The following is a 25,013-nucleotide window of genomic DNA, read 5'->3' on the forward strand; positions in this document are numbered from 1 at the left end:
TTGAAATCTGTAGGCTGCTCGCACAGCGTGCTGAATGATTTAAGCCTATTTTGCTCGCTCAAAACTATTTTTAGTCGCAAATGCGAGTGCGGTGACGGACAGATTGCCATACTGCCGACATTTTACTCTGCCCGTCACGGCACGCTGTTTGATTGCGTTATCAAAACACGCCACTATTATTCGGCCTTGCTTTTAACTTATTCCACCGAATACTGAATGTGTGTTTTTTTGCAATATTTGGCCGAATATATTCGGTTACCGAATATTCGGTGCATCCCTACCAGTAACCAAAGAGAGTTCTCCTATGGAGACAAGCCGAAGAGCTCCATATGGTTCTAGTTAGCACCTTCGTTTCTAAGAGTGTATAGCTACCAGCTATTGATATATACTGATATATAAATGTACTGTTAAATGGATAGCTCTGATTTTTTTTAAAGTTGGTTTGTATGAAGTACTTATTTATAGTCAGTGTATTACTATGGTACATGTCAGTCGGCACGTCCCCAGTTTGGAGAAGCAGGAAGGTGTACCAACATGGAAGCTAAGCAATGTACTGCTGTGGATGGGGGCACTTTGGTAAATCCAAACTAACCCTATAAATCACAGTAACACAAACTAACTAGCAGATTGAGGCAGCAGTAGCCCAAAAGCTCCTGTGTTCTGCAAAGTAAAGTGACTGTTTTTGTTAATGGAGTTTGGTGGTTTTGAAGAGAGCACAGGTAAGGGATTTAGTTCCTCTTCGGAAAGGGCTGTCCGACAGTAAGATAAACCAGTGAAAATATTGTAAATATAGTCTACACTTGAGCTGATATATAATTTCAGGTGGCAAAAATACATTTTGCTGCTGTCCCCGTCCACAGCAGTACATAGCTTAGCTTCCATGACAGTACTCCTGCCTACTTCTCCAAAGTGGGAACGTGCAGAGCGCATTTTACTGTATGCAATACCCTGACTATGGATAAGTACCTCATAGAACCCCACTTCTAACAATCTAAAGTATCTCTTTAAGTTGCAGGCTGACGTCACCTTTGTGAATGGGAACCAGCAGGTCTAGTGTCTTCTGAGAGAGATGAGGCCAGATGACACCAATCTCCTTCTGCAGGTCCAGGTCCATCTGATTTCTATCCTCCCCTCCTGGAGATTAAAAAGAAATATTAAGTGTGATTTAATTAGTTTTCCATAACAATGAAAGTGTGTCTGTAAGGTTTTGATTCTTGGTCTGACCTCTGGCTATCTTGATCTCCAGGGCGGTGCGGATGAGGGCCATGAGGGTGGAGGTGAAGTGAACGGACATGTCATCATCCACAGGCATGTTCATCAGGACTAGTCTCTGATGGCAGCAGAAAGAGCATCATAGTCACACAAAACCCAGTGCACCAAAAATTATAAAACATATCACAGTGCAAAAGTGGAAGCTCAGAGTGGCTGTGGTGGATAATAACGTACATAATAACTTAATATTCTCATTATATCAAGACAACAAATTATAATGTTGTGGTACTGATCTTTCAAAGCCCAAGATGACAATTCATTTAGCTTTTAGACAGTTAAAGTGTGACATTATCAAGGTCACACACAGGCAAGAACATAACTGTATTACTCTGTTATAAACAACATTTGAATATGTTTCTGTACAAAAGAAAAAAAAAGCCTAGCTGGAACATAACAAGTGAGGTTGCCTACTCACCCATAAATGTGTTATGGAGATAATTAGAGAATCAAATTATGATTTCAGGGCAACTAGCCTGTAATAACTGATGAACAACCACAACCTTTCTGGGCGTCACTTTGCATTTCAATCATAATTTCACATAGCATAGTTTGCTTTGTTTAAATGAAATCAACTTTGAAATTAGACTACACTAGATAGACACAGAAGGATGGAGAGGACAATCTTGTAATTATTTACCATATCTTATTTTGAGACACAAGATACAGTTATTATGTTTAGATGGAGAAGTAATGAGAAATAGCAATTTAGCAACCTCGACAAAAAGAGGTAGGGATGGGAATTGAGAACCAGTTTCAAAGTGTCTGATCCATTGATTCTGTATGCCTCTGAGCTTATTAGTTCCTTTTATTGATGCGCAGTGCAAAACAAAGATGTCAAACTCATACATCTTCGCTGCTGGAAATGTGCAACCACAAGGAGTCATGGTGGAGAGGAAGAAATTGTCCAGAGTATGGCTTCGTTTAAGGAAGAAAGGTGACAACAGTGCTGCTGTAATGTCTGTAAAATTATCATTTCAAGCAAAGGTTAAAACACCAACAATATGCTGAAGCATCTTTCTACACAACATGGGCTGAAACTCCAGGAATGCATGTATCTGACACTCTACCCACAAGTGCCACTGCTCCCCAACTGAGCAGCTTGTCCGTTACCAAGGGTTAATATCCTTTTATAGTGACATCTATGCCACATAGGTGGGCTCAGCACATTTTTTCTTTGACTAAGAAGACCTAAATGGAAACACTGCTGTACAAATGTTTTCTCATTTCATCTACACTGTGTTTGGACTCAGAGATCATTAAACAGTTCCCAGTCAATACGGGGAATCCACAAGACTCGGACCAATAAGCAGAATCAATAATGGCACTGGCATCAATAAAATCTTACCAATTCCCATCCCTAAAACGAGGTTACAAAATAAATACAGGCAAAATCTTAAAAAATCCTTTTTACTCTTGGCCTCTCCTGTTCTTCTGCAAAAGGAGGTCTCATAGTGGACAGTGTTTATCTAGTTTTTAAAAGAAGAATCAAAGCACTCAAAGCACAAAGTACAAGAACAGCATTCATCTGCGATGGAGCATGCTTGCAGGCTCACAAATTCTCACACACACACACACACTGTACACACAACCCACACATACAGTCAGTAGGCGATTTGTTAATTTCTAACAGGCAATATAGTTTTGAGAATATTTTTCGATCCATCACGAAACTCAAATTACAAATCCATCTGCTACTTCAGCACCACAGACAGCGCCATGGATTTATCAATACACAGTCCAGTTAGGCTGCTCCATATTTCAGAGTTATGGTCAGGGCCACAGATTGCACAAACCTCTGTCAGTAAGGGATCAGTCACGTTTACATGCACAAAATATTCTGGGTTTTGCCCTTATTTCAAAAAAGACAATATTGATACTTAACCGTTTATATGGCTAATGAAAATAATATTCCACTGATATTCCTGTTTACATGTAGAGGTGAATACTCCGATTAACGTGGCCTAAAATGTCAATTATCATTTCAAAATATGGAAAAGTGGAATGGTGGGAGTCAGGTGCCATTGGCTTCTTTGCCACAAAATATGAGTTTTTCATAGTTTTCCACAGTTGGCAGACTTGTTGGACCCTATAAACACAGCCTCCCTCTTTCATTCCTTCAAACAGCTTCTTGAAAAGGTTGGCGTTGTTGATATCCAAGTTTTTCATAATGTCTAAAAGTAGGTGTGTTTCTCCCTCCAACCAGAGTTGTGGGATTTTCCTTTGGGCATGCATCCAGCCTTGCAAACGGCTGGCTAGCTGGTTTTGTGTACAATGTATCCATGACAACAAACAATGCTGACCGTAAACAGACAAGAGGCTGTGTGTGATCCACCTGTGGTAAAAACCGCAACTGAGGCTCATTTTCTGAATGTGCTGTATACATGTCCAATGAATGCTCCTAAAACCTGAACAGCATGTCCCATGTGACTTAACTGGAAAATGCCACATTTGGAAAAAAGGCCTAATTTGGAGTATCCAAACAGAAAGTGCTGTTTATAAGATCTGTATCCAGGGGACTTTTCAAGGACTACTATTTTTTGTTCTTGCCCCACTTGCCTGGTGTTTTTCAAACATATCAGATTCAAACCCTATTCAAACATAATTCCAGCTAGAGGGCATGTCTTGACCCATCAAGCTACCTAAATTCATGTTTATTTGTCATCCCTGTGTATCCTGTTTTGGCCATCATTGTCTCATCTTGTTTCAGATCCCACATCTTGTCAAGTTTCCCTCCTTTGTGATTACATCCTCTGCTCACCTGTGTGTCATTGTCTACCTTGTCTTAGTTTATTTAAGTTCCCGTCTTCCCCTCCTTTGTGATTACATCCTCTGCTCACCTGTGTGTCATTGTCTACCTTGTCTTAGTTTATTTAAGTTCCCGTCTTCCCCTCCTTTGTTGCCAGATCCTCTCTACCTTTGAGTTAGAGTTGTAGCATTTCCCTAGTGTTCCTTTTGACCACCCTTTTTGTCTGCTGAACTGGATACCTTTGTCTGTGTAACTGAATACACGTGTACCGACCTGAGCCTGATTAAAAAGCTTGAACTTTTCTCTCAGTCTGTGAGTATGCTTTGTGAGTCCTTCTCTAGTTTGTGCTTGATAGGGCACATACAAAGAGAGAGACAGAACGCGGGAAGACTGTGGAGTAACATACATGATGGTAAACAAAATGTTGTCACACATCCACCCATATCAGAGCTACGTTATGTTGTCAGCTCCAAAAAATAAATCTGCTGTTATGTTACATTATATGGAGGGTTATCCATGGAAAATTATTGTAACAATTTCATTACACAACAAAATTTCATGACTTTACCAAAACTTTTAATGATTTGTACTTATTCCATGACTTTTCCAGGTTTTCCATGACCGTGGGAACCCCGTGTGACAAATTCAGAATATTGTCATCCGGAACAAGAGTGGAATATTAGTGTGCATGTAAACATGGTGAGTCATGCAGACTAGACTAACACAGTCAACTGAACAATCCCCTGCCCCTGCTCTTTCTCTGCTACTACGGGATGGAGAGAAGGGATGGCAGGTTAACAAGGGGCATCCATTTTAATCTTTTTGCTAATACTGGGGATTGCATCGTCCCTCAAATCGCCTACTGTTTAGAGTATATTTCATATTACACACAGATATAACATTGGGCTGTGGCAGGAGGCACATGCAGACATGTAAATGTAAGAAACAGAGAAGTATGAAAGACATGAGAACATTTGACGGCACACTTCACACACAACAAATGACTACAAAAGATTCAGCATGTAGATGTTTGACAACTTTCTGATCAATGTTTTCCGACAGCTGCTTAGAGAAATAAATTCCACCACGACTCTTTCATCAGATAACAGCAAACAGATAATGATGTATTATTTTTTCTGCCAAGATGCAAAGCAAAACAGGCAAATCATTACTGTAGCGCTAATCATCTGCCAATGAAAAAACACTGGAGCTTCAACAAGCAATACTGCATTGGATAACCAACAGAAAAAAATGCCTTGCTTTTCCAATGAGCAACACATAAAATGAGCTCTTACAGTGCCTGTCCTTGTTGATTAACATATGAAGGCAGTGTCTGTTAGGCTCTAGTGTTTAGTCTACCTTATATGCCACCTTGGAGGGGCATTTCTTGCCCAGGCCTAGAGGTGGCGACATGTTGGTCAACATCTCATACATGTCAGTGTAATGGATACGACCACTGGGGGCGCCAGGTAACCATGAAGATGGGGGTGAGAAAGAGGGAAAAAGAGAGAGGGGGAGGAAAGAGGGGGAGGATGGGAGAGTGATGATGTCGGAGTGAAGGAGAAATTGAATAACAGTGGAGGAGTAGGGGAGAGTGTTCCCAAGGGATGGAGGAGGTAAAGAGCACAGGAGGGGGTGGAGGGTAAAAGAGAGGAACAAGAATGGAGGAGATACAAGAAAAAGGATTATTTCAAGGCATCACACAGGAGTAGGGAAAAAAGTAGGAGGAAATAAAACAGGTTGTATCTTTCTATGCTGCCATCAGAGCATAGAAATCTCGGGAAGGAGGAAACCTCGAACAAGATGAGCAAAGAAATGACAGCCTCACTGGATCTGGTGCAAATATCAAATACTTACGTTATATGTGTGTCAGAGAGAACGAAAAACATCTTAAACCATAAACCAGATCCAAAGGTAGAAAGAGACAGGCTTCCCCCAAGTAGTTAAACAACTGCTTTAAAAGCATTTTAAGTGCTTTGATAAAATTAAAATTATATATGTTCACTTATAATCCTGAATGAGGGACATCCTGTGCCTTAGTACCCTGAGACTTGAGTATCGTCATTCTTTGACCTCAGTAACACACCCCTAAAGGTCAAGCAGGGCGGTGACAGCTGGTGAAGGGAAGGAAAGGAGGGATAGGAGGAGGTCAGGAAGGATCCCACATGAGAGAGGCAGAAGGGCGTTTGTTGATATGGGGGAACCAAACCTTGCAAGCCACCCTGTGTGGGCAGTTCTTTCCAAAGCCCAGGGGAGGTGAGATAGTGCGTACAACTTTGTACATCTCCTTATAGTGGATCCTTCCACTAAGAAAGAACATACATGTAAAGTGAGGTCTAAATAAAGGCTCAGTCCTCTGGTCCTCACAGGAGCAGTTTTAGGACATTTAAACAGCATTTAAACAGCATTATATCAAACGTTTTTTTTTAAATATGTATTGAGCACATGTATAAATATTGTACATTAGCATCATGGTTATTAGTCTCTCAAAGGAGCTGTATGCGACATTTGGAGCATATCTATGATTCAGAGTCTGGGCTGGGATTGCCTGCACACGGCTCTCAAACAGCGCTAACAACAGCAACAGTACTGACAGACCTAACAGTGTTAACAACGGGGGAACTTGAGGTAGGGTGTCGCAACGATGTCATTTCGCCACAGTGGGTCAGGATGGTGTTTGAAGTGGTAACTGTTGTATGAGTGCAGTGCAGAGCAGTAGTGATTAGCTTGTCACCACAGGGACTCACAGGCACTGACGCAGTGGCTCCCAACTGGTGGGTTGCGGTCCAAAAGTGGGCCGCAGGTCCATTCTGAATGGACCACAATCTTTCCATAGTGAATAGCTGTTTGCTGCTTAATTAATGCTCTGAATGTCCTATACAGTTCCTAAAAACAATACATTTATATAGGCAGGTGAAGTTGGTTAGGCATGCTTATCAGTAGCTGTTGTCATAAATCTCAGATGCAGCTTGTTCAGATGCTGCTAAATGTGCTAGACATACATCCTAAAATAACATTTCTACTTATCACATGAGACACAATTTCAACTGCATTAGATGTGGACAAAGAGGAGTTTATATTCTACAGCATGACTTTGTAACACATCATTTAAAGGGGACCTATTACACTCATTTTACTCGTACTCATTTTGGAACTGTGAGGTGTGATTGACTTTCTGCCTGGAGCTGCTGTGGCGGGGCTCGAGGTTGGTCCTGGATTACAGCAGCATACAGCAATTTTTTTATACACTGCTTTGGGGCCTGGGATCCACCTCACCCATCCTGCACTGCTTCTGAGGCCTGTTCCATCCACCCTGCTCTGCAGCCTGAAGCCTGCTTTATTACCCTGCTCTACAGCCTGCGGCCTCTCCATCCACCCTGCTTTGCAGCTTGAGGCCTTTCCATCCACCCTGCTCTGCAGCCTGAAGCCTGCTTCATTACCCTGCTCTGCAGCCTGCGGCCTCTCCATCCACCCTGCTCTCCAGCCTGAGGCCTTTCCATCCATCCTGCTCTGCAACCTGAAGCCTGCTCCATTACCCTGCTCTGCAGCCTGCGGCCTGCTTCATCACCCTGCTCTGCAGCCTGAGGCCTGCTTCATCAACCTGCTCTGCAGCCTGCTCCATCCACCCTGCTCTGCGATACACCGCTTCCTGCACGCCATTTTCTCTCCTGGGATTGAACTCTGTGCAGGTACTATGCATTCTCTCTTCATGGTCCTCATCGCTACTGTGACTCTCTTGGACTTTGGGTTAACTACCTACCATGGGGAGTGCACACCAGCTACTGTGCTTTCTCCCCCAATTACTCCAAACCCTGAAACTAATAACTTGCTCAGTGAACGAAGTGAACAAGTGCTGACCCATTCTTATATGGATCCTTTTATTTTTGCACAATGGTTATGTCTTGTTTGCACCTCTGTCTTAGAATCAAACTTCATATTGTCCGATAAGTCTCTTGTCATGTTGCATGCTAGACTACACTCTAAAACAGAAACACCTAGCAACCTTGAAATTACTAGGAAAAGATTTCTGTTGTTTATTTTACTTTTGATTTCTGGTATCCAGCCTAATCCTGGTCCTGGTACCGCTATTTGTAACACACCTGCTGAATTTAAGGATAGGACCGGGCTAGGTTTAATCCATCTGAATATTCGTAGTCTGCCTTCAAAGATTGATATGCTGCATATCTGGGCAAAATCAACTGATGCAGATGTCATTGTTCTGTCTGAAACGTGGCTTAGTAAATCTTACTCTGATAAAGCCATCTCCATTAAAGGGTATAATGTATTTAGGGCCGACCGTCCCAAGAAAGGGGGCGGGGTTGCAATTTATTGTAAATCAAAATTTAATGTAAATGTCCTGCAGTCCAAATCAATTAGTAAACAGTTTGAGTTCTTAGCCATAAATCTTGAAATTTCGAATGGGTTCTTCATCACTGTTGTGGGCTGCTATAGACCCCCATCAGCCACTGCTGAAGCGCTAACTTCTCTGAATCAGCTTTTAGCTGACCTGCACTATAATGAAATAATATTAACCGGTGATCTCAATTGGGATTGGCTAAATTCTAAATCCGATGCCTTCAAAGATTCCTGTGTTTCATTAAATCTTACACAGCTCATTGAAAGCCCCACACACCCCAATTTGAAGTGTCCTGACAAATCATCTTTAATTGACTTGTTTTTGACTAATGCTCCACACAAGTATCCTATGTCAGGTGTCTTTGCAAACGATATAAGTGACCATTGTGTGATTGCTGCAGTCAGAAATGCCAAAATTCCAAAATCCAAACCTCGTATTTTGATAAAACGTAATATGAAGGCCTTCGTTGAACAGGGGTTCTTCTATGATTTATATAATACTAACTGGGACCGTATTGAATTAATTGATGATGTAGAGACTGCATGGCAATTCTTCTCTGAGGGTTTCTCTTCCCTGCTTGATAAGCATGCTCCCTTCAGAAAATATAAGGTCAAGGGGAGGGATAATCCCTGGTTCACGTCTGACTTAGCCGATTTACTGCATAATAGAAATCTTGCCTGGGCTAAGGCCAGAAAGACTAAGTCTGAGGCAGATAAACTTATATTTAGGCAACTCAGAAATCGTTTTACCTTTCTTATCAAAAAAGCAAAGTCCAGTTTTTATCTTTCTGCAATAACGAAAAATTTAAACGACCCTAAAAATTTTTGGAAAGTGATCAAATCTATCTCAGCCACTGATAATCATTGCGAACTCCCATCCTGTATTGTTAATGATGCTACTACTGTAACTGACAGGGCTACTATACTTGATAGTTTTAATAATCATTTTTCTGCCTCTGGTTCCCTATTCTCTAGGTCTTCTTCCACGATTGCTATGCCTGCCCTTGATCTTGTGTCTTCTGCCCTAGATGTTGGTAACATGTCTCTAGGCCATATCTCTGCTGGTCAACCTTCCTTTGTTTTTAGGTTGTTCTCAGTGGAAGAGGTCCATAGAGCTCTTCTCTCTCTCGACATTTCTAAATCTGCAGGCCCAGACCACTTGGAACCATATTTTTTAAAGCTAGCTGCTGATTTTATTGCCAAACCTCTCCAATATCTTTTTAATCTTTCTATCACTACGAATTGTATTCCTGAAATTTGGAAAGTTGCTTATGTCCTTCCCCTTTTGAAAGGAGGGGACCCTACTTGTTTAAATAATTATCGACCTATCTCCAAGTTGTCCATCCTGTCGAAGGTCCTCGAAGGTCTAGTAAATGACCAGTTGAAGGATTTCCTTCATACTTACAACATTCTTTCCCCATATCAATCCGGCTTCAGGAAACAACATAGTACAACTACAGCCACCCTCAAACTCACCAATGATATAATAGATTGGCTGGATCATAAGAAATTTTGTACAGCTCTCTTTGTTGACCTTTCTAAGGCCTTCGACACAGTCGATCATTCTATTCTGAAACGACGACTGTTTGACATAGGTTTATCTGAGCAGGCCGTTGGTTGGTTTGATAATTATTTGTCAAATAGAAAACAATGTGTTTATTTTGAAGGCAGCTCATCTACTCTGCTAAATGTTTCTACCGGTGTGCCTCAGGGCTCAGTTCTGGGCCCGATTTTGTTTGTTATTTATGTAAATACATTGGGCAGAAACATCCCAAATGCCAAATTTCATTTTTATGCTGATGACACGGTTATATACTGTTGTGGCTCCACTCTTGCCGAGGCCCTTGGCAACTTACAGATTGCTTTTAACCTTGTGGAAAGTCAGCTCATTGAATTAAGACTTGTCTTAAATGCTGCCAAAACTAAACTGATGATATTTTCCAATGGCAGGGAAGTACCTGTGTCTCCTCCCAGCATTTTGTCATTACAAGGGTGTGAGATTGAACTTCTGTCCTGTTATAAGTATCTCGGCATTTTAATTGATGATCGGCTTTCTTTTAAACCACATGTAGAAAACCTGGTAAAAAAATTAAGACTGAAATTGGGATTCTTTTTCCGCCACAGATCTTGTTTTTCTTTTTCTACCAGGAAAAAGCTGGTTGCTGCCACCTTCCTCCCTGTACTTGATTATGGCGACCTCTTATATATGTATGCCCCTGCAAATTGTCTGCGTTCTTTGGACACCGTGTATCATGGTGCCTTAAGGTTTGTCACTGGATGTAAAGCCCTCACTCACCATTGCACTTTATATGCTCGAGTTGAGTGGCCATCTCTGGCAGCACGCCGCTTTATACATTGGCATATTTTTATTTATAAAGCCATCTTGGGTCTGCTCCCCCAATATTTATGTAATTATTTCTCTAAATCCCAAAGCAATTACCGCTTGCGTTCTAATGAGTTTTATGTATTAAACGTGCCCAAAGTTAATTCTGAATTTGGTAAGCACTGCTTTAAGTATGCTGCACCTGCTGCTTGGAATGCACTGCAGAAAACTCTAAAGTTAAAGGAGCTCATCAACCTTGGATCTTTGAAAACTCGTGTGAGAGAAATTGGAGCAGCTTCATACCGCACTTGTTCTTGTTTTAATGTGAATCCGGAGTTTTAGTCCTGTTGCTTCTATTCTGTAATGTATTTTTTTTCTGTTGCTGTGTGATTTCTGTGTGTCTTATAATTGTTCCAACTTTTCTATGCTGCTGTCTTGGCCAGGCTTCCCTTGAAAAAGAGATCATTGTTTCTCAACGGGACCGACCTGGTTAAATAAAGGCAATAAATACAGGTTAACACTTGTATTTTGGGTTTCTGCTCAAACATGTTAACATGCTTTAATGGTCAGAAACACTTTTTTCCCTTCATACTGTCTGTGCTGAAACACCTTTACGTGCCGTTTTAGTGCTGTCTCTTTCAATCCCCCTACTGAAAAAGCCCAGTCTGCTCTGACAGACCTTTTTCACAGCAGACATTTTGGAACTGAGCCATTGTTAATGTTATCAATGTCACCTGTGCTTTACCTGTGACAAGTCATAATGTCTGCTGTGAAAAAGGTCAATTGGTCAGCGTTTCCGGGTCTTCCATATATCTGAGTCTCAGCACCATCATTGCAGCTGGGGAACAAATGTAATGGAGTAGAACTGCACTTTCTACTCTGAACAATTACCTATACAAGCTTCCTAACAAAAACTCTGGAAGTAATCAACATCAGCAACCAATATTACATGTTTCCCTGATGTTAGCATGTAGCTACATGTAGGAGCGTAGGCTATGTAAACACTTGTAGTAGTGTGCCTGGAGTAGATGACCAAAGAAATCTGATGTCTGCTTGTCTTTAAAGTAGAAAAAAAACATTGGTAACATAGTATTCAGAACAGTCTGAACCCTGAGGTTGCTGCTCACAGGAATTACTTTTACATACATTTACCTCATTATTTGAAACTTTGGTCAGTTTTAACATGAACATCCAACATTGCAATGTTATGTATATATGAATGGAAATAAAAAAAAGTATAATAGGTCCCCTTTGTCTTAACTGAAAACTTTAGCATTTGTATGTGCACAGCTGCACTTTTGCTGAAATGTTGGTGTAGCATTAAGATAGAGAGACACTGACCAGGCAGCTCGGTCATATTCCCCCCAGATCCGGACAAACTCATCCAGATGGTGAGGACCCAAGATGGACGAGTCTCTCGTTAGATACTCAAAGTTATCCATGATCACAGCCACAAACAGGTTCAGCATCTGGACAGAAGATGAACAGCAGAAGAAAGGAGAAATATGAAGATGGAAGGTTCTAGAGGGGGAAACATCAGCTTAGTGCTTAAAATATAAAGCTGCTCAAAAACAACATGAGACAGGGAGTTTCTAACACCAGGTTACAACATCAAAAGAGGTATTGTTGCAGTTTAAAGGAGTCATTCACTCTCCAGTTTCCCCGTCTCACCAGGAAGGAGCTGAAGAAGATGAACGAGACAAAGTAGAAATAGGCAAAGTCAGAGCCACAGCCCCCCTCCTGGTCGGACGGCGTCGCTGCTGTGGGAAGCGAGGGGTCCGTCTCACACTTCTGTCCCCCCAGACACGACAACATGATCTCCTGCCATGACTCCCCTGTGGCACTCCTGAACACACACACACACACATTACACAACACCATAAGGAGGAGGGGTCGGTCAGGACTTGAGTGGTCCAGCTCACAGTTTATTCACAGTTATGTCTGCCATCATCTGGAAGGTGTAATCAAAGCATTGAGACTCGCACCACTTCAGAGACAGCTTTTAGGTGCTCCAAATGTGAGACCCTGTTGCGTAGTCTAAAAGGCATTTACAGATCATTCTGTATGCAACAGTGCTGAACTTTTAATGAATTTAAATGTGAATGTGAATGTTTAATGCAGCTGCTTTTTATTGTAATTTTTCCGCATGTGTTATGTATCAAGTTATTCTGCCATGCGTAGCGTCACGGGTTTCAGAAAGCACGAGCCAAGAAGATACAACACTTATCACGTTTAAATGTACTTTTTTTTTCTCAAAGGCTTATGAAAACAAACTTTAGCTTGGAGAAATAAACACAAAATCAACACTCAGCACTTTGGTCCACATAGCCTTTTCATTATTTGACCCACTCTGCTTTATAAAACTCTCAGAGTGTCAGCAAAGCTACTTGCTGAGGAGTTGAGTGGTACACTGAAGCATCTATCACCCCTTGACACTGAGCAGCCCCTTGGGTACTTGGAAAGCAAAGCCTAACTAATGTAACCTAGCAACATTATTCAGACTACATTAAGACCATGTGTTATATAGTGTGTAGCAAATTGTGTAGTTTGAATCACTGCTGGGTCTCAATTTAACAGAGACACAAAGTTGATAACTACTCTGGAGTACTGAAGCGAGGCCACTGGTCTTGGCATAGTGTTGCGTTTCAGACTTGATCATGGAATAACTCCCACTATTGTGTTTAGGGCTGTTGCGATAATTATACTATTGCAATACTGCACTACTGACAAGTCAACTACAGGGGGTGGCGAGCAACTGCCACACCCTGTATGTTCACATTTTTTATTTTTTATAAATAAAATAAAGAAAAAATTCAAATAATCACAATATTTCAGGGAATTTTTTGCGATAATTATATTCTTTACGAAAATAAATGACAAATATGACAGTTTGCCTTCAAATATTCAGTAACAACTGAACAAAAATGATTTCTTTAGTTTGTAAACAACAACAGTAACTCAGAGTGAGATTCAGATTCTGTATACAATATTATTAGGTCAACAAAATAAAATCTACCACAAATTACACATTTAAACAGCTCCCAAATACAAAAAAAATGTACCCTGGGATCTATATATATATAAATCAACAGGTGATTTCCTTCTTTTAGCAAAATCCTGAATGATTGAGTTGTTTTCTTTCCACCTGGACCTTTACGCTCTGCCATTTCTCCTCTAATCATCACACTGCAACCTGTGACAGCCTGTTATGATACAATAACTACTGCACAAGTTACATATATGTAGCTTTTTGTTGAGCTGTGAGCGTCACGTAGGTTTACATTACCAAAGGTTTATGACAAAATCACTTGACTACACCGACTCTCATGTGTGCACGGTGAAAAAGAAGAGAGAGAGACATTGTGCTGCTGCCAGAGGAGCCAGCCCGCTGAATGAGTTCCCTCTGGAGGGAGGGTAACTCCCGTTTTGTTTTCTTTCTTCTTGTTTTAGCTGAAAAAAACGCTGAGCCCTATATTGTGCCTCATTGCCCTCCTGTATTCTGCATTAAACAATACATAATTACTGAATTTGGTTTGAAACTGTGTTGTCTTTTTAATTTAAAAGCAACAATATACCCAATTGTAGCCTAACAACAAAGCTTCTTTACAAAGCACTAAAATCAGGATATATCAAGTAAATTGCAAAAACAACAAAAACATGGCGACAATACTGCTTATCGTGCTGTTGAGCCACCCGTAATCACACAGGGGATATTATTTCACTGTAACAGCCCTGGTTGTGTTTACATTGATCTGAAACAAATGACACAAAGTCCAAAGCTACCTGAAGAACAGGACTGACGATCTCAATGTGTCCTACCTGAACAGCAGCATCAGAGCACCAGAGAAGGTCTTGAAGTTGTTGTGCTGCGTAATGTGAGTCTCCTCATTCAGCTTAATGTTCCCAAACACCTGATTCACACAGATATATACACAACAAAAAAATGTAAAATGTGTAGAGCATGAAAACACTGTCACTGTAAAGGATTTTATTTCACTATGATACAAATATACTTATGGTGCTGTGGGACGCTGGATAAAAATGGTAAACACCATCTCCACAGAGCGACAAAGACTGATCGTGCACGTGTCTTTCTAACCTGCATGCCAATGATGGCGTAGATGAAGAAGAGCATGGCGATGAGCAGGCAGACGTAGGGCAAGGCCTTGAAGGACTGGACGAAGGTCCACAGTAGAATCCGGATGGTGTAGCCTTGTCTGAGCAGTTTGATCAGACGAGCTGCTCGGAACAGCTTCAAAAAACTCATGTTGAACGTATCAACAAACTGGCATAAAGACACAGGGGAGGAGGGGGACCGTTGTTTACTGGCGGTGCTGTGGGATGTCAGCTTGTCATACACATGAATACATTATTGATGTTCACAGAAATACTTCAAACTGAGGAAAACTGTGCAGAGAAGAAGAGAGTCAGAAAGGTAAACTCCCTCTTTCAGTCAAAGAGTCTTAATACTTGAAGCTGGGGAAGGAAGTTAACTGGAAAAAAACCAACAACAAACCAAAACAAAACACCAGAATCTGAAAGTCCACCCTCCTCCTGCAGCTCTCTGTCTAACCCTCTCTGTCACCAGACAAGCATAGGCATATGTACAGCACTAGTCATTCATTTCAGTCATCCCTATCATGATCCTATCATGATCCCAATCATATAGAATTACCGTCCTGTTTTCTTCGCAAACTTGTGGATCTGCAAAGCCCACTGAGATGACACACTGTGACTTAAGACTCTAGCTAGCTATATAAACATGAACTTGAATTAGCCGCTGCCGTGAGCCTTTGGCTAGGGTTAGCAGAAGGCTCAGCTTTTTGAAACATATTCTCTCCATCTCTGAAATGCTTCCAAGATATTGATGTGTTTTCATTTGTTTATTGTCAGACTCTCTTTTAGACTCCCTTTATGATAACTCTGTCTTCTGTTGTTGGGGTTGCTTTGCAGCATAGGAAGTTGTTGCCAGTGCTGGAATAGCAACTTTCTCTGCAGGATTTTCTGCCATTTAATCAGGATTTCAACAAAGGGTTCATACAGACACATCTGCATTTGTAGGACAGCCAATAGGAACCACCTCCCTCTGACATGATTTGTGATCAGAGTTATTATAGTTTTGTATTTTTCTTTAGTTTTTATTTTAAAAACTAAAAATGTTTTGTTATAGTTTAGTTTTTAGTTTAGCTTTAGTTTATTAGTTTCAGAATTAGTTTTAGGTTTTTTATAGAAATTTAGGTAGGTATAGGTATTACAATACAAACACAAGACTAAAAATAAAGACATATCTTCTATATTTTCCTTTTATTTTAGTCTGCTTCAGTTATTTATTTATTTATTCTTTAAAGTTCAGTTTTTACTTCAGTTCTAGTTAACTATAATAACCTTGCTTGTGGTTGGCCAGTCTCCCCTCATCGGCTAGATTTTTTAAAGCCTGAAAACAGACCCAAGAGGAGATACACAGGTCTAGTCATTCAGACCACTTGAGTAACAGTATGCTTAAAGGTTATCATGGAAATCTTGCCTGGGGACTCAAGAAAAACCCCTGCCTACCCCAGCTTTAATCATGTTTTTCTTATTACCTGCAAGTCTACCACGATCTCTGTGATGCTTCCCAAAACTGTGATGAAGTCAAAAATGTTCCACGTGTCTCGAAAGTAGTTCTGCAAAAAACAGGAAAGATGCTTTGAGCCATTTCTAAAGAGGATCGTGAATTCACATTGAGGCTGTGCGTTGCTCTTTTCTCTCACCAGAAAGCCGAAGGCCATGATCTTGAGGACGCATTCAACAGAGAAGAGAACAGTGAACGCTGTGTTCAGGTGCTTCAGTACGGCCTCGTATGCCGGTGGGGCAGAATAATACTGAAAATAGAAAGGTTGCAGGGGTTAAACTACAAGAAATCTGTGTTATGAGAAGGATAAAAAAGTGGAATATTCCCTAACCATTTCACTGCAACCTCATGATACCATTCTGATATCAGTGTGAACATCAGCGCTGCACCCTGCAGATCTACAGGTTGATGGAAGATTCCTCCAGACCCATAAATAGTGCCTCAGTCTCTGCACCTCTCATCTGTCGCACTATAAAAGGAGTCATTCCTCTAGGGGTGGCAGCCACAGTTAATGAGGTCATGCTAAATAGCAGCCCCTGGACATTATAGATCAATATTTAATACAGGCTGAGTCACCCTGCGTCTGTCTGTCTGTCTGTCTGTCTGACTGAACAACCAGCACAGACCAAGAAAAGACCAGAGCAGAAAATAAATAGAGGTGAGAGAGGGGTGAAAAAAACACTAAAACATCAGCAGATCCAAACGAAAACATCACAGTGTGTTGAGGTGCTACTGTGGGACCTAAAAAAGGACACATCCATGTTTCCAGTAAGGAGTGACACATCTCAGCTTATTTTAAAACCACAGTGTTAACTGTCGCAAGTTCGTGGCAGAATATGTTGCGGAGAAGCACAACAAGGTGTGTTTTTCTCCGATTAGCAAACAAGGATGTGTGGAAAATGGTACGTCATCTTTAGGAGTGAGAAGACAGACGTAGATGATGGTAGAACCTGTCACACCAGTTTTCTTCATCTCATTCTGGTCCTTGTAAAACATAGTGTTGTTTTTGTCTTTTCTCTCTTCATTATCCTCACCTTCATCATCAGTACAATGGTGTTGAGAGCGATCATGGCCAGGACGGTGTACTCAAATGAGGGTGACACCACAAAATGCCACAGACGGTACTGGAACGTGTGCCGGTTCTGGGGCATGTAACGGGTCAGGGGTTTAGCACTGATGGCAAAGTCTATGCACGCCCTCTGAAATACAGAGAACAGTAGAAAGAGGAAGGGAAGAAGAATGAAACGGTAGAAACACACAAAACACAGTCTAACTATCCGCCTTGTTTTCAAAGTTCAGTATGCAGTTCAGGGAGAACGACAGGTGATTGTTGAATCTCATTCCCAGGTCATCAAATACCAAAGACCTTGAGTTGGTAGTCAGGTCGAAAAACTAACCCAAAGCTTTGGTACTTGATGACCTGGGGATGATACTCAACAATTAATTTTCTGCCGAATTACATACTGCATCTTCAGTGACAGGATAATTTGTTTTTCCTTTTTTTTCTGTTTGCTTACATGAGGGCTGCAACTAATGATTGTTCTCATTATTAATTAATCTGCCCATTATTTTCTATTTAATTGCTCTGTCAATAAAATGTCAGGAAATAGTAAGTGAGTAATTTCCCAGAGCCTAAAGTGAAGTGAAGTGTTTTCAAATAGTATGTTTTATCTAACTAACAGTCCAAATATCCAAAGCTTTCAGTTTATTAACATATATAACAAAGGAAAGCATAAAATTCTCACATTCAAAAGGCTTGAAATCTGCAAATGTTTGGCTCTTTGCTTAAAATATTTAATTGATCAACTTATTCAATAATCAAATAATCCAGGGGTAGGCAACCTGTGGCCCCGAAGCCACATGCAGCTCTTTAGCCCCTCTCCAGTGGCTCCTTGTGGCTTTGACAAAAAAAAAAATGAAAATAATGGTTATTTTTAAACATTTTAATTTTCATTCATCATTGTTGTAGGCATAAAATGACTCTAACATTCACCAGCTGTAAAAATGTGTAGCCTATACACTAAATAAAAAATGTAACACTTTATCAACTAAAAGTATGTCATGCATATAAAGCCTGGCGTCTTTTCCTCTAAATTTCAAGTATGTTTCAAGTATCCGTTCATTATCTATACCACTTGCCCACCATACCAACATGTCAGTCCACCATCAGCCCTCTTTGCTCCTTGGCCCGGAAGCAGAAACCCTAATGAAAATGCTAAGTTAGCGATTAGCTAGCTATCAAGTATTACGTCAAAAGAGAGGTGCCTAAGGTTAGAGTAAGGATACTGGAAAGGGCTACATCTCGTTACTTATAATGTGGATCACATCTTCATGTATAATAAGTTATGAAGTGGATTACAGATAGTTTGGCCTCATATTTTATACTTCAGGGTTGCGTTATAACAGGGTTCAGATAACCATCATGAAGGTGAGTTTGTCTTTTACTAGCAGTGGGCACAGTTTGTAGGGACTTCTTATGTAAGCAACAAAGGGAATGCATCTGTAGCTATACATGTCTCCTTAAGTTTGCTGAACCTCAATAGCATAGGCTAGCTGTGGATTCCAAATTTAAAACAGGAAAAGTCTCGGTGGACAATAAAGAATTTAATAATGCTTGAACAGTTTTTTTTTTTTTGTACCAAATAATCACAAATAGCACCCTGCAGAGTAGTCACCTTGTGGTAAAACATATTAATAATTGCTCATTTAAACCTGTTAGCCTAGACTTAATAGTCTGTGTTACCTTCATTATGAGGCTCAAACAAGAGAACTGATGCGCTCAACTCAGATGTCTTTAAAGTATAACAGGTGCTAATCGGAAAAATCACAAAATAACTAATGAAGTTGTCAACACTCACAAATAAGAATGTAAAACTTTTGATGATGCAATGCTTATGGCTTAACACAGCCAGTCAGAGTAAATTTGATCTATTCATGCTCCACAGACTAAACAGTAAATCTATACTTTGAATAAAGTAAAGAGACAGAGAAAGGAAGAGATATGGAACATCAAAGTGTGACCAGATTAAGTGAGAAAAAATAAAATGAAAAAAGCTTTTTAGACGAGAAAGAAGCTTATGGATCATTAACCACGAAAAGACACACAGAGAAAGTGTTTGTTTGTTCACCTCATTCTTTTCCAGGCTGCACTCCTCCATCATCTTATCCCCCTGTTCCTGGAAAGTGATGATGATGAGGGCCACAAAGATGTTGACAAAGAAGAAAGGGAAGACGACAAAGTAGATGACGTAGAAGATAGACATCTCCATCCTGTTGCCGTGGCTCGGACCTCTGTCTTCCTCTGTCACATCCACTGAGTGCTGCAGAACCCTGAAAGAGCAGAGACACGTTGCTGACCAAAGCTAATGCTAATGCTATTATGAGAACTTCCACTGTTTAGCAGGACAGAAACAGCAATAATTTTACTATAACATTCACTGAGGATATATCAAAATGCAAAACTGAGAATCTTGCACACTTACTGCTACTTATAGCAGCTATTAGTTTAGGAAGAAACGGTTTTGAATTATTTGCTCAGTGGGGTGGAGATCAAATGCCAATTTGCTATTTGGAAGAGGATATCATTTCAATTTATTTCCACAGCGGCAGTCAATTAACAAGGGTTGGAACAGTACAAACCCACAAGCACTGTCAGTGAATTATTGGCGTAACCTTATTGTGAGATAATGAATGGCAAAAATCTTTGTTAAGTTAATCACATCTATTATATTTCCTTAATCAAAGGTCAGATTTGACCATTACCAAAGAACAAGCCACATGTTAAAAGGTTATAATGCTCATAAAAGCTAATGAGCCCTCTAAGAATGGAAGATGATATGTGGGAAAGTTCCTGCTGAATTTCCTTAACCAGCATGAGAATTAGCACTCTGCCGCTGATTCCAGGCAAACACTCACTGAGGCCATCCCTCCCCGGTGGAAACAGTGAAGAGAGTGAGCAGAGCCCAGATGACGTTGTCGTAGTGAAAGTCATGTCTCTTCCAGTCTCTTCTCTTCACCTCTTTCTTGTCCTTCCCGTAGTCGATGTAGTAACCCCTGGAGGAGGAGGAGGAGGAGGAGGAGGAGGAGGAGGAGGAGGAGAGCAGGGGCAACAGAAGAAAGGTTGTAACAAGGAAATATCACCACTGCATACAGGGTTAGTAGTATACAGTCAACTTTTTTTAGAACAAAGGTATCAGATTGGTACTCTGTTTTGGTTGATACACAAGTTCAGATATCTGAATCAGTATCGGGAAGGAAAAACACAACAGTGCTCATAAATAACAAACCTGGAAAAAATAAATTGAAGAAAAGTAGGGATTTAAGAAAGATAAAGGAAAAATAAAGAAAGAAAGCCTTACTGGCAGTCCTTCTCTGTGTCCTTCGAACTGTCTGTGCAGTAGAAAAACTTCCCCTTGAAGAGCTGCACAGCGATGACGGCAAAGATGAACATGAAAAGCTTGTAGACAATCAGGATGTTGAAGACGTTTTTCAGAGACGTCACCACACAGTCAAACACCGCCTGGAAGAGAGAGACACATGAGATGAATAACGTGGTGAGATCAGGGAGCGAACGGGGTCTGTGCAGATACTGCAGCAAAAAACAGGCAGCATTTTCAGGATTTTCCCTGATGTGCATAACTATTTATTTATTCTGGGGTGTTGGTGGCTTAGTGGATAGCCGTTATATTTATCTGTGCTCTCTTTGAAACCACCAAACTCCATTAACAAAAACAGTAATTTTACCTTGCAGAACACAGGAGCTGCTAGTCTACAACTACCTCAATAAGTTAGTTTGTTTGTGTTATTGTGTCACTGTGGTTTTTTTAAAGGGTTAGTCAGATTCACTAGAGTCACACAATAACACAAACTAACCAATCGAAGCAGCAGTAGACCAGGTGCTCCTGTATTCTGTGAGGTTAAATTAGTGTTTTTGTAAAAGGAGTCTGGTGGCTTTGAAGACAGCATAGATGGATACAACAGCTTCAGTTCCCCAGCAAGGTAAAGCTATGAAAATATACTCAATATAGCATATAAAACTTGTCTAACTGGAGATCCATGTTTGCCCCTCACACCCTATGGTCCTCTCCTGCCTTGGATGGTACCTCATAAGACCCCACTATAGAAAATCTGAACTATCCGTTTAAAGTTGCAGTTTCACACCAGTACTCAAAAACAGCAAGTGTGAGTTTTACTGGCATGAACTGAAACCAATAGCTGCCTGGAAGGTGCGAAATGAATGTAAAGCAGAGATCTTTAACTTTTTTCAGGCCAAGGATCCCTTCGCTCAAAGAGAGATGGAGCAGGGACCCCATTCTACAGTATATATAAAATTGAGTCGCACTCAAGATAATTCTCTAAATATTTTTGAGTCTTCTCTCATAGCAGTTGTAGTGTGGCTTGGTGTGTTTGCCTCACCCTCAGCACTTTTGTCTGTGGTTTTTGAGGTGGACGGTACATCATATGCTTGAAAAGTAACAAGACAAGAGTCATTGTGACTCACGACAATGTCCTTACACTTGTAATAAATTATACAGCTAACTGATAAATATGTTTCAATAGTACATAAATGTTAGCTAACTAGTCCATCTCGTCATTGCGTATAAGTGCTGACACTGATCTTGCATTAGCCAGCTCACATCATAGTACAAGGATTCATGGGTTCTGTAAATTAAATGGGTTTTTTTTTCATCCTGATCAGATGCCCGAACCCCCTCAACTGACCCCTTTCGACGCGAAGGAGCAGCGGCTCTACTCCGAGCTCCCTCCGGATATCTGAGCTCCTTACCCTATTTCTAAGGCTGAGCCCAGCCACCACACGGAGGAAACTAATTTCAGCTGCTTGTATCCGCAATCTCATTCTTTCATTCATTACCCAGAGCTCATGACCATAGGTGAGGGTTGGGACGTAGATGGACCGGTAAATCCAAAGCTTCGCCTTCTGGCTCAGCTCCCTCTTCACTACGACGGTCCGGTGCAGTGCCTGCATCACTGCAAAAGCCGCACCAAACCGCCGATCCATCTCATGCTCCATTCTACTCTGACTTGTGAACAAGACCCCAAGATACTTGAACTCCCTCGCTTGAGGCAGTAACTCTCCCCAAACCTGGAGGGGGCAATCCACCGCTGTCCGGCAGAGAACAATGGCCTCAGACTTGGAGGTGCTGACTCTCATCCCGACCGTTTCACACTGCTGCAAACCGCCCCAGTGCATGCCGGAGGTCATGGTGTGATAAAGCCACACCTTTTTCAGACATATTTTAATTTTTGCGGGGAGAAAAAAAAAACAAAACAAAAAGAAAAAAAAAAACTAAAACTGAAACTAACAAAGAATAATTTATTGCCCCCCCTATGGAGTAACTCTGAGGACCCCCTCGGGGTCACAGGCTCCTGTTGAAGTTCCAGGATCTAAAAATGTGATCAAGAACTGTATGTTTAAAGGTATGAAATGGCCCTTTGGGTAAAATGAATGTTCTTTACTGCCTCTCCCTGTGAATATAATGAGATGTGTCTATCTGTCACTCACTGCTCTGTGTGAATGGTATTAGTAACAATCCTAAAATGAGTACCTGTTAGCACACTCAGATGGTCCTCCAACTGCCTCTTACACTGCCTAATTCCCTGCCTCCCCTCTCTTATTGTCTGTTTCTTCTTTATTCTTTTTTCTTCATTCTCTATTCTCTTCCTGTCTGCAGTTCACCACCTCAGTTTCCATTTTCTATTATTCCTTCTCCCACTGAGGAGTGTATTTGGTGCTTTAAAGTTTTTCAGGAGTTATCCACCTGTGTATGCGCAAGCTTTTATGCTTTGTTTTCTCCCTGCAGACAGACTACGTGTGAGGTTTGACAACAAGTCTTCATGCCCTGATGCTCACAGTTTGTCACTTCATCGCTTATCCCCTCATCTCTCTACTTGCTCTGCGTCTGCTCTCAGGTCTGCAACCAAGACATCAAAGACAAAGCAATTCTGACCTTGAGTTTAGGAAGTCTCTTGATGGTCTTCAGCGGTCTGAGGACACGCAGCACTCTCAGAGATTTGATGGTCTTAATGTCCCGCCCTTTGTTGTTTCTGTGCAGAAAGACAAACAGTGTGAGCATCACATCATTGCAGAATAGTAAATATAAAATTTTTAGACACTTCTTTGTTTTTCCCACCTTATTTGTCCGTTGTTATGTTATGTTTAATCTGACATATTCTACACTCTGAAATTTGAAATTTAAATACAGTATTTGTTCTAAAAGAGGAGGACTATTTTGATTTTTACCCCAACACATTGCTGATGGTCAATCCCACAGAGGCATCACCCATAGATGGAGAAAAACAGGAAAGAGGGACAAGTATATCAACAGTTATAATGTTATAAACAACATGGAGAGGATGATTGCATGAAGTGCAACATTTACAGCAGATAAAGCTCATTAACATCTGATTTAAAGACGATTTGATGTTTAGACGTATGACTAGTGCATGTGATTAATTAGATGTATAAATAACGTGACTGACGAGAGGGCGAAGGCCACCAGCGCTCCCACCACGACGATGAAGTCGAGGATGTTCCACAGGTCTCTGAAGTAGGAGCCATCGTGGAGGATCAGACCCTGGTCAATCATCTGAAGACAAAACAAGAGTGTAAAGAAAAAATGTCCTTCTCCAGGATAATTTGGATTCAATTACGAATTCATATCTTCTTATGCATTTCTAGTTTCAGTGTCGAGCTCCTGAACAAGTTAAATTAAATGAGCATTGGGCCTGACAAAGCCGTTTGTTGCTCCGAGGGTAACATGGATCAGTGGTTCCCAACATGAGGATAGGAACCCCTACAAGGAGTCGTGAGATGATTAACAGCAGAGGAAAGTAGAAAGAACTGTTAACCACTGCTGCTGCACAACAACAGGCTCTTTTATCAGACAACCCTTGAATCTTCGAATAATTTTTAGATTCCCAAGGAGGACAAATCAACTGGTAATTTGCAAAAAGGGGCAAATAAAACATTATATTCTACTACACTTTCTGTCCAAAAAAATCCGGTGTACACATACAGCCCCGGCTTTGTAAATGGGAAACAAAGTGGCTCGGACCAAGGCTGTTCTCCTGCACTATTTGTATGTACTGTATATCTAAGAAAAGTAATGCACCAAAATTTGTACATAACCCACATAACTGGGATGACTGTAATCACATGACCAGTGCACTGACAGGTAAAAAGGGAAAGAAGTAATACAAAGAGTTATTTTAAGGAGGCAAGTTAGGGTGCTGGATGGGTCAAACAAACACAAGACTTTCCCCCCGAAGAAAGGCAATCATGTCTTGAGTAAAACCAAGTGAACTTTGAGTTATTTTAAAGTATGCCATCACTATATGTCTTTTCCCAAACCTAGCCTACATAACTTGACTTACCTACCTATGTAACTTTATGATAACTATGTTAGATGACGACACCATTAGTGGGGCACTAATTTGTTAAACATCATACAAACTGTGTAACACAACACTAGTGAGTGGGATGGTAATACATAGCTTCTGAGGGAGCAGTGACGGGAGGGGTGTATTAATTTGGGTGCTGAGTTCAAATATCAACAATCTGTCTTCAGAATCACAGACTTAATCTTTAAACTGGTCACAACTAATAAACATATACAACTGGAGATGAGGGGTCGCAAGTAAACATTGCTTTTTTGAAGGGCTCATGAGCCAAAATGATTTGAAAC

At 40.9% G+C, this 25,013-nt stretch overlaps 1 protein-coding gene across 1 annotated transcript in view; it reads right to left on the bottom strand.

The window, feature by feature from the left end:
• The window catches only part of LOC126396941 (voltage-dependent R-type calcium channel subunit alpha-1E), a 151,831-nt gene that overhangs the window by 7,591 nt on the left and 119,227 nt on the right, over positions 1 to 25,013 (bottom strand). Inside the window, exons 26-41 of the mRNA XM_050055329.1 lie at positions 23,809 to 23,915; positions 23,570 to 23,581; positions 23,277 to 23,373; positions 20,667 to 20,827; positions 20,224 to 20,361; positions 19,437 to 19,638; positions 17,343 to 17,507; positions 16,448 to 16,558; positions 16,280 to 16,360; positions 14,797 to 14,982; positions 14,517 to 14,608; positions 12,369 to 12,543; positions 12,039 to 12,166; positions 5,378 to 5,474; positions 1,225 to 1,330; positions 1,027 to 1,134 (exon numbers count right to left, since the gene is read on the bottom strand). Coding sequence (XP_049911286.1) covers positions 1,027 to 1,134; positions 1,225 to 1,330; positions 5,378 to 5,474; positions 12,039 to 12,166; positions 12,369 to 12,543; positions 14,517 to 14,608; positions 14,797 to 14,982; positions 16,280 to 16,360; positions 16,448 to 16,558; positions 17,343 to 17,507; positions 19,437 to 19,638; positions 20,224 to 20,361; positions 20,667 to 20,827; positions 23,277 to 23,373; positions 23,570 to 23,581; positions 23,809 to 23,915 — 1,966 coding nt within the window. The remainder of the gene's footprint in view (positions 1 to 1,026; positions 1,135 to 1,224; positions 1,331 to 5,377; positions 5,475 to 12,038; positions 12,167 to 12,368; positions 12,544 to 14,516; positions 14,609 to 14,796; positions 14,983 to 16,279; positions 16,361 to 16,447; positions 16,559 to 17,342; positions 17,508 to 19,436; positions 19,639 to 20,223; positions 20,362 to 20,666; positions 20,828 to 23,276; positions 23,374 to 23,569; positions 23,582 to 23,808; positions 23,916 to 25,013) is intronic.

Source organism: Epinephelus moara, chromosome 10 (assembly GCF_006386435.1).
Source record: "Epinephelus moara isolate mb chromosome 10, YSFRI_EMoa_1.0, whole genome shotgun sequence".
Taxonomy (NCBI): Eukaryota; Metazoa; Chordata; class Actinopteri; order Perciformes; family Serranidae; genus Epinephelus; species Epinephelus moara.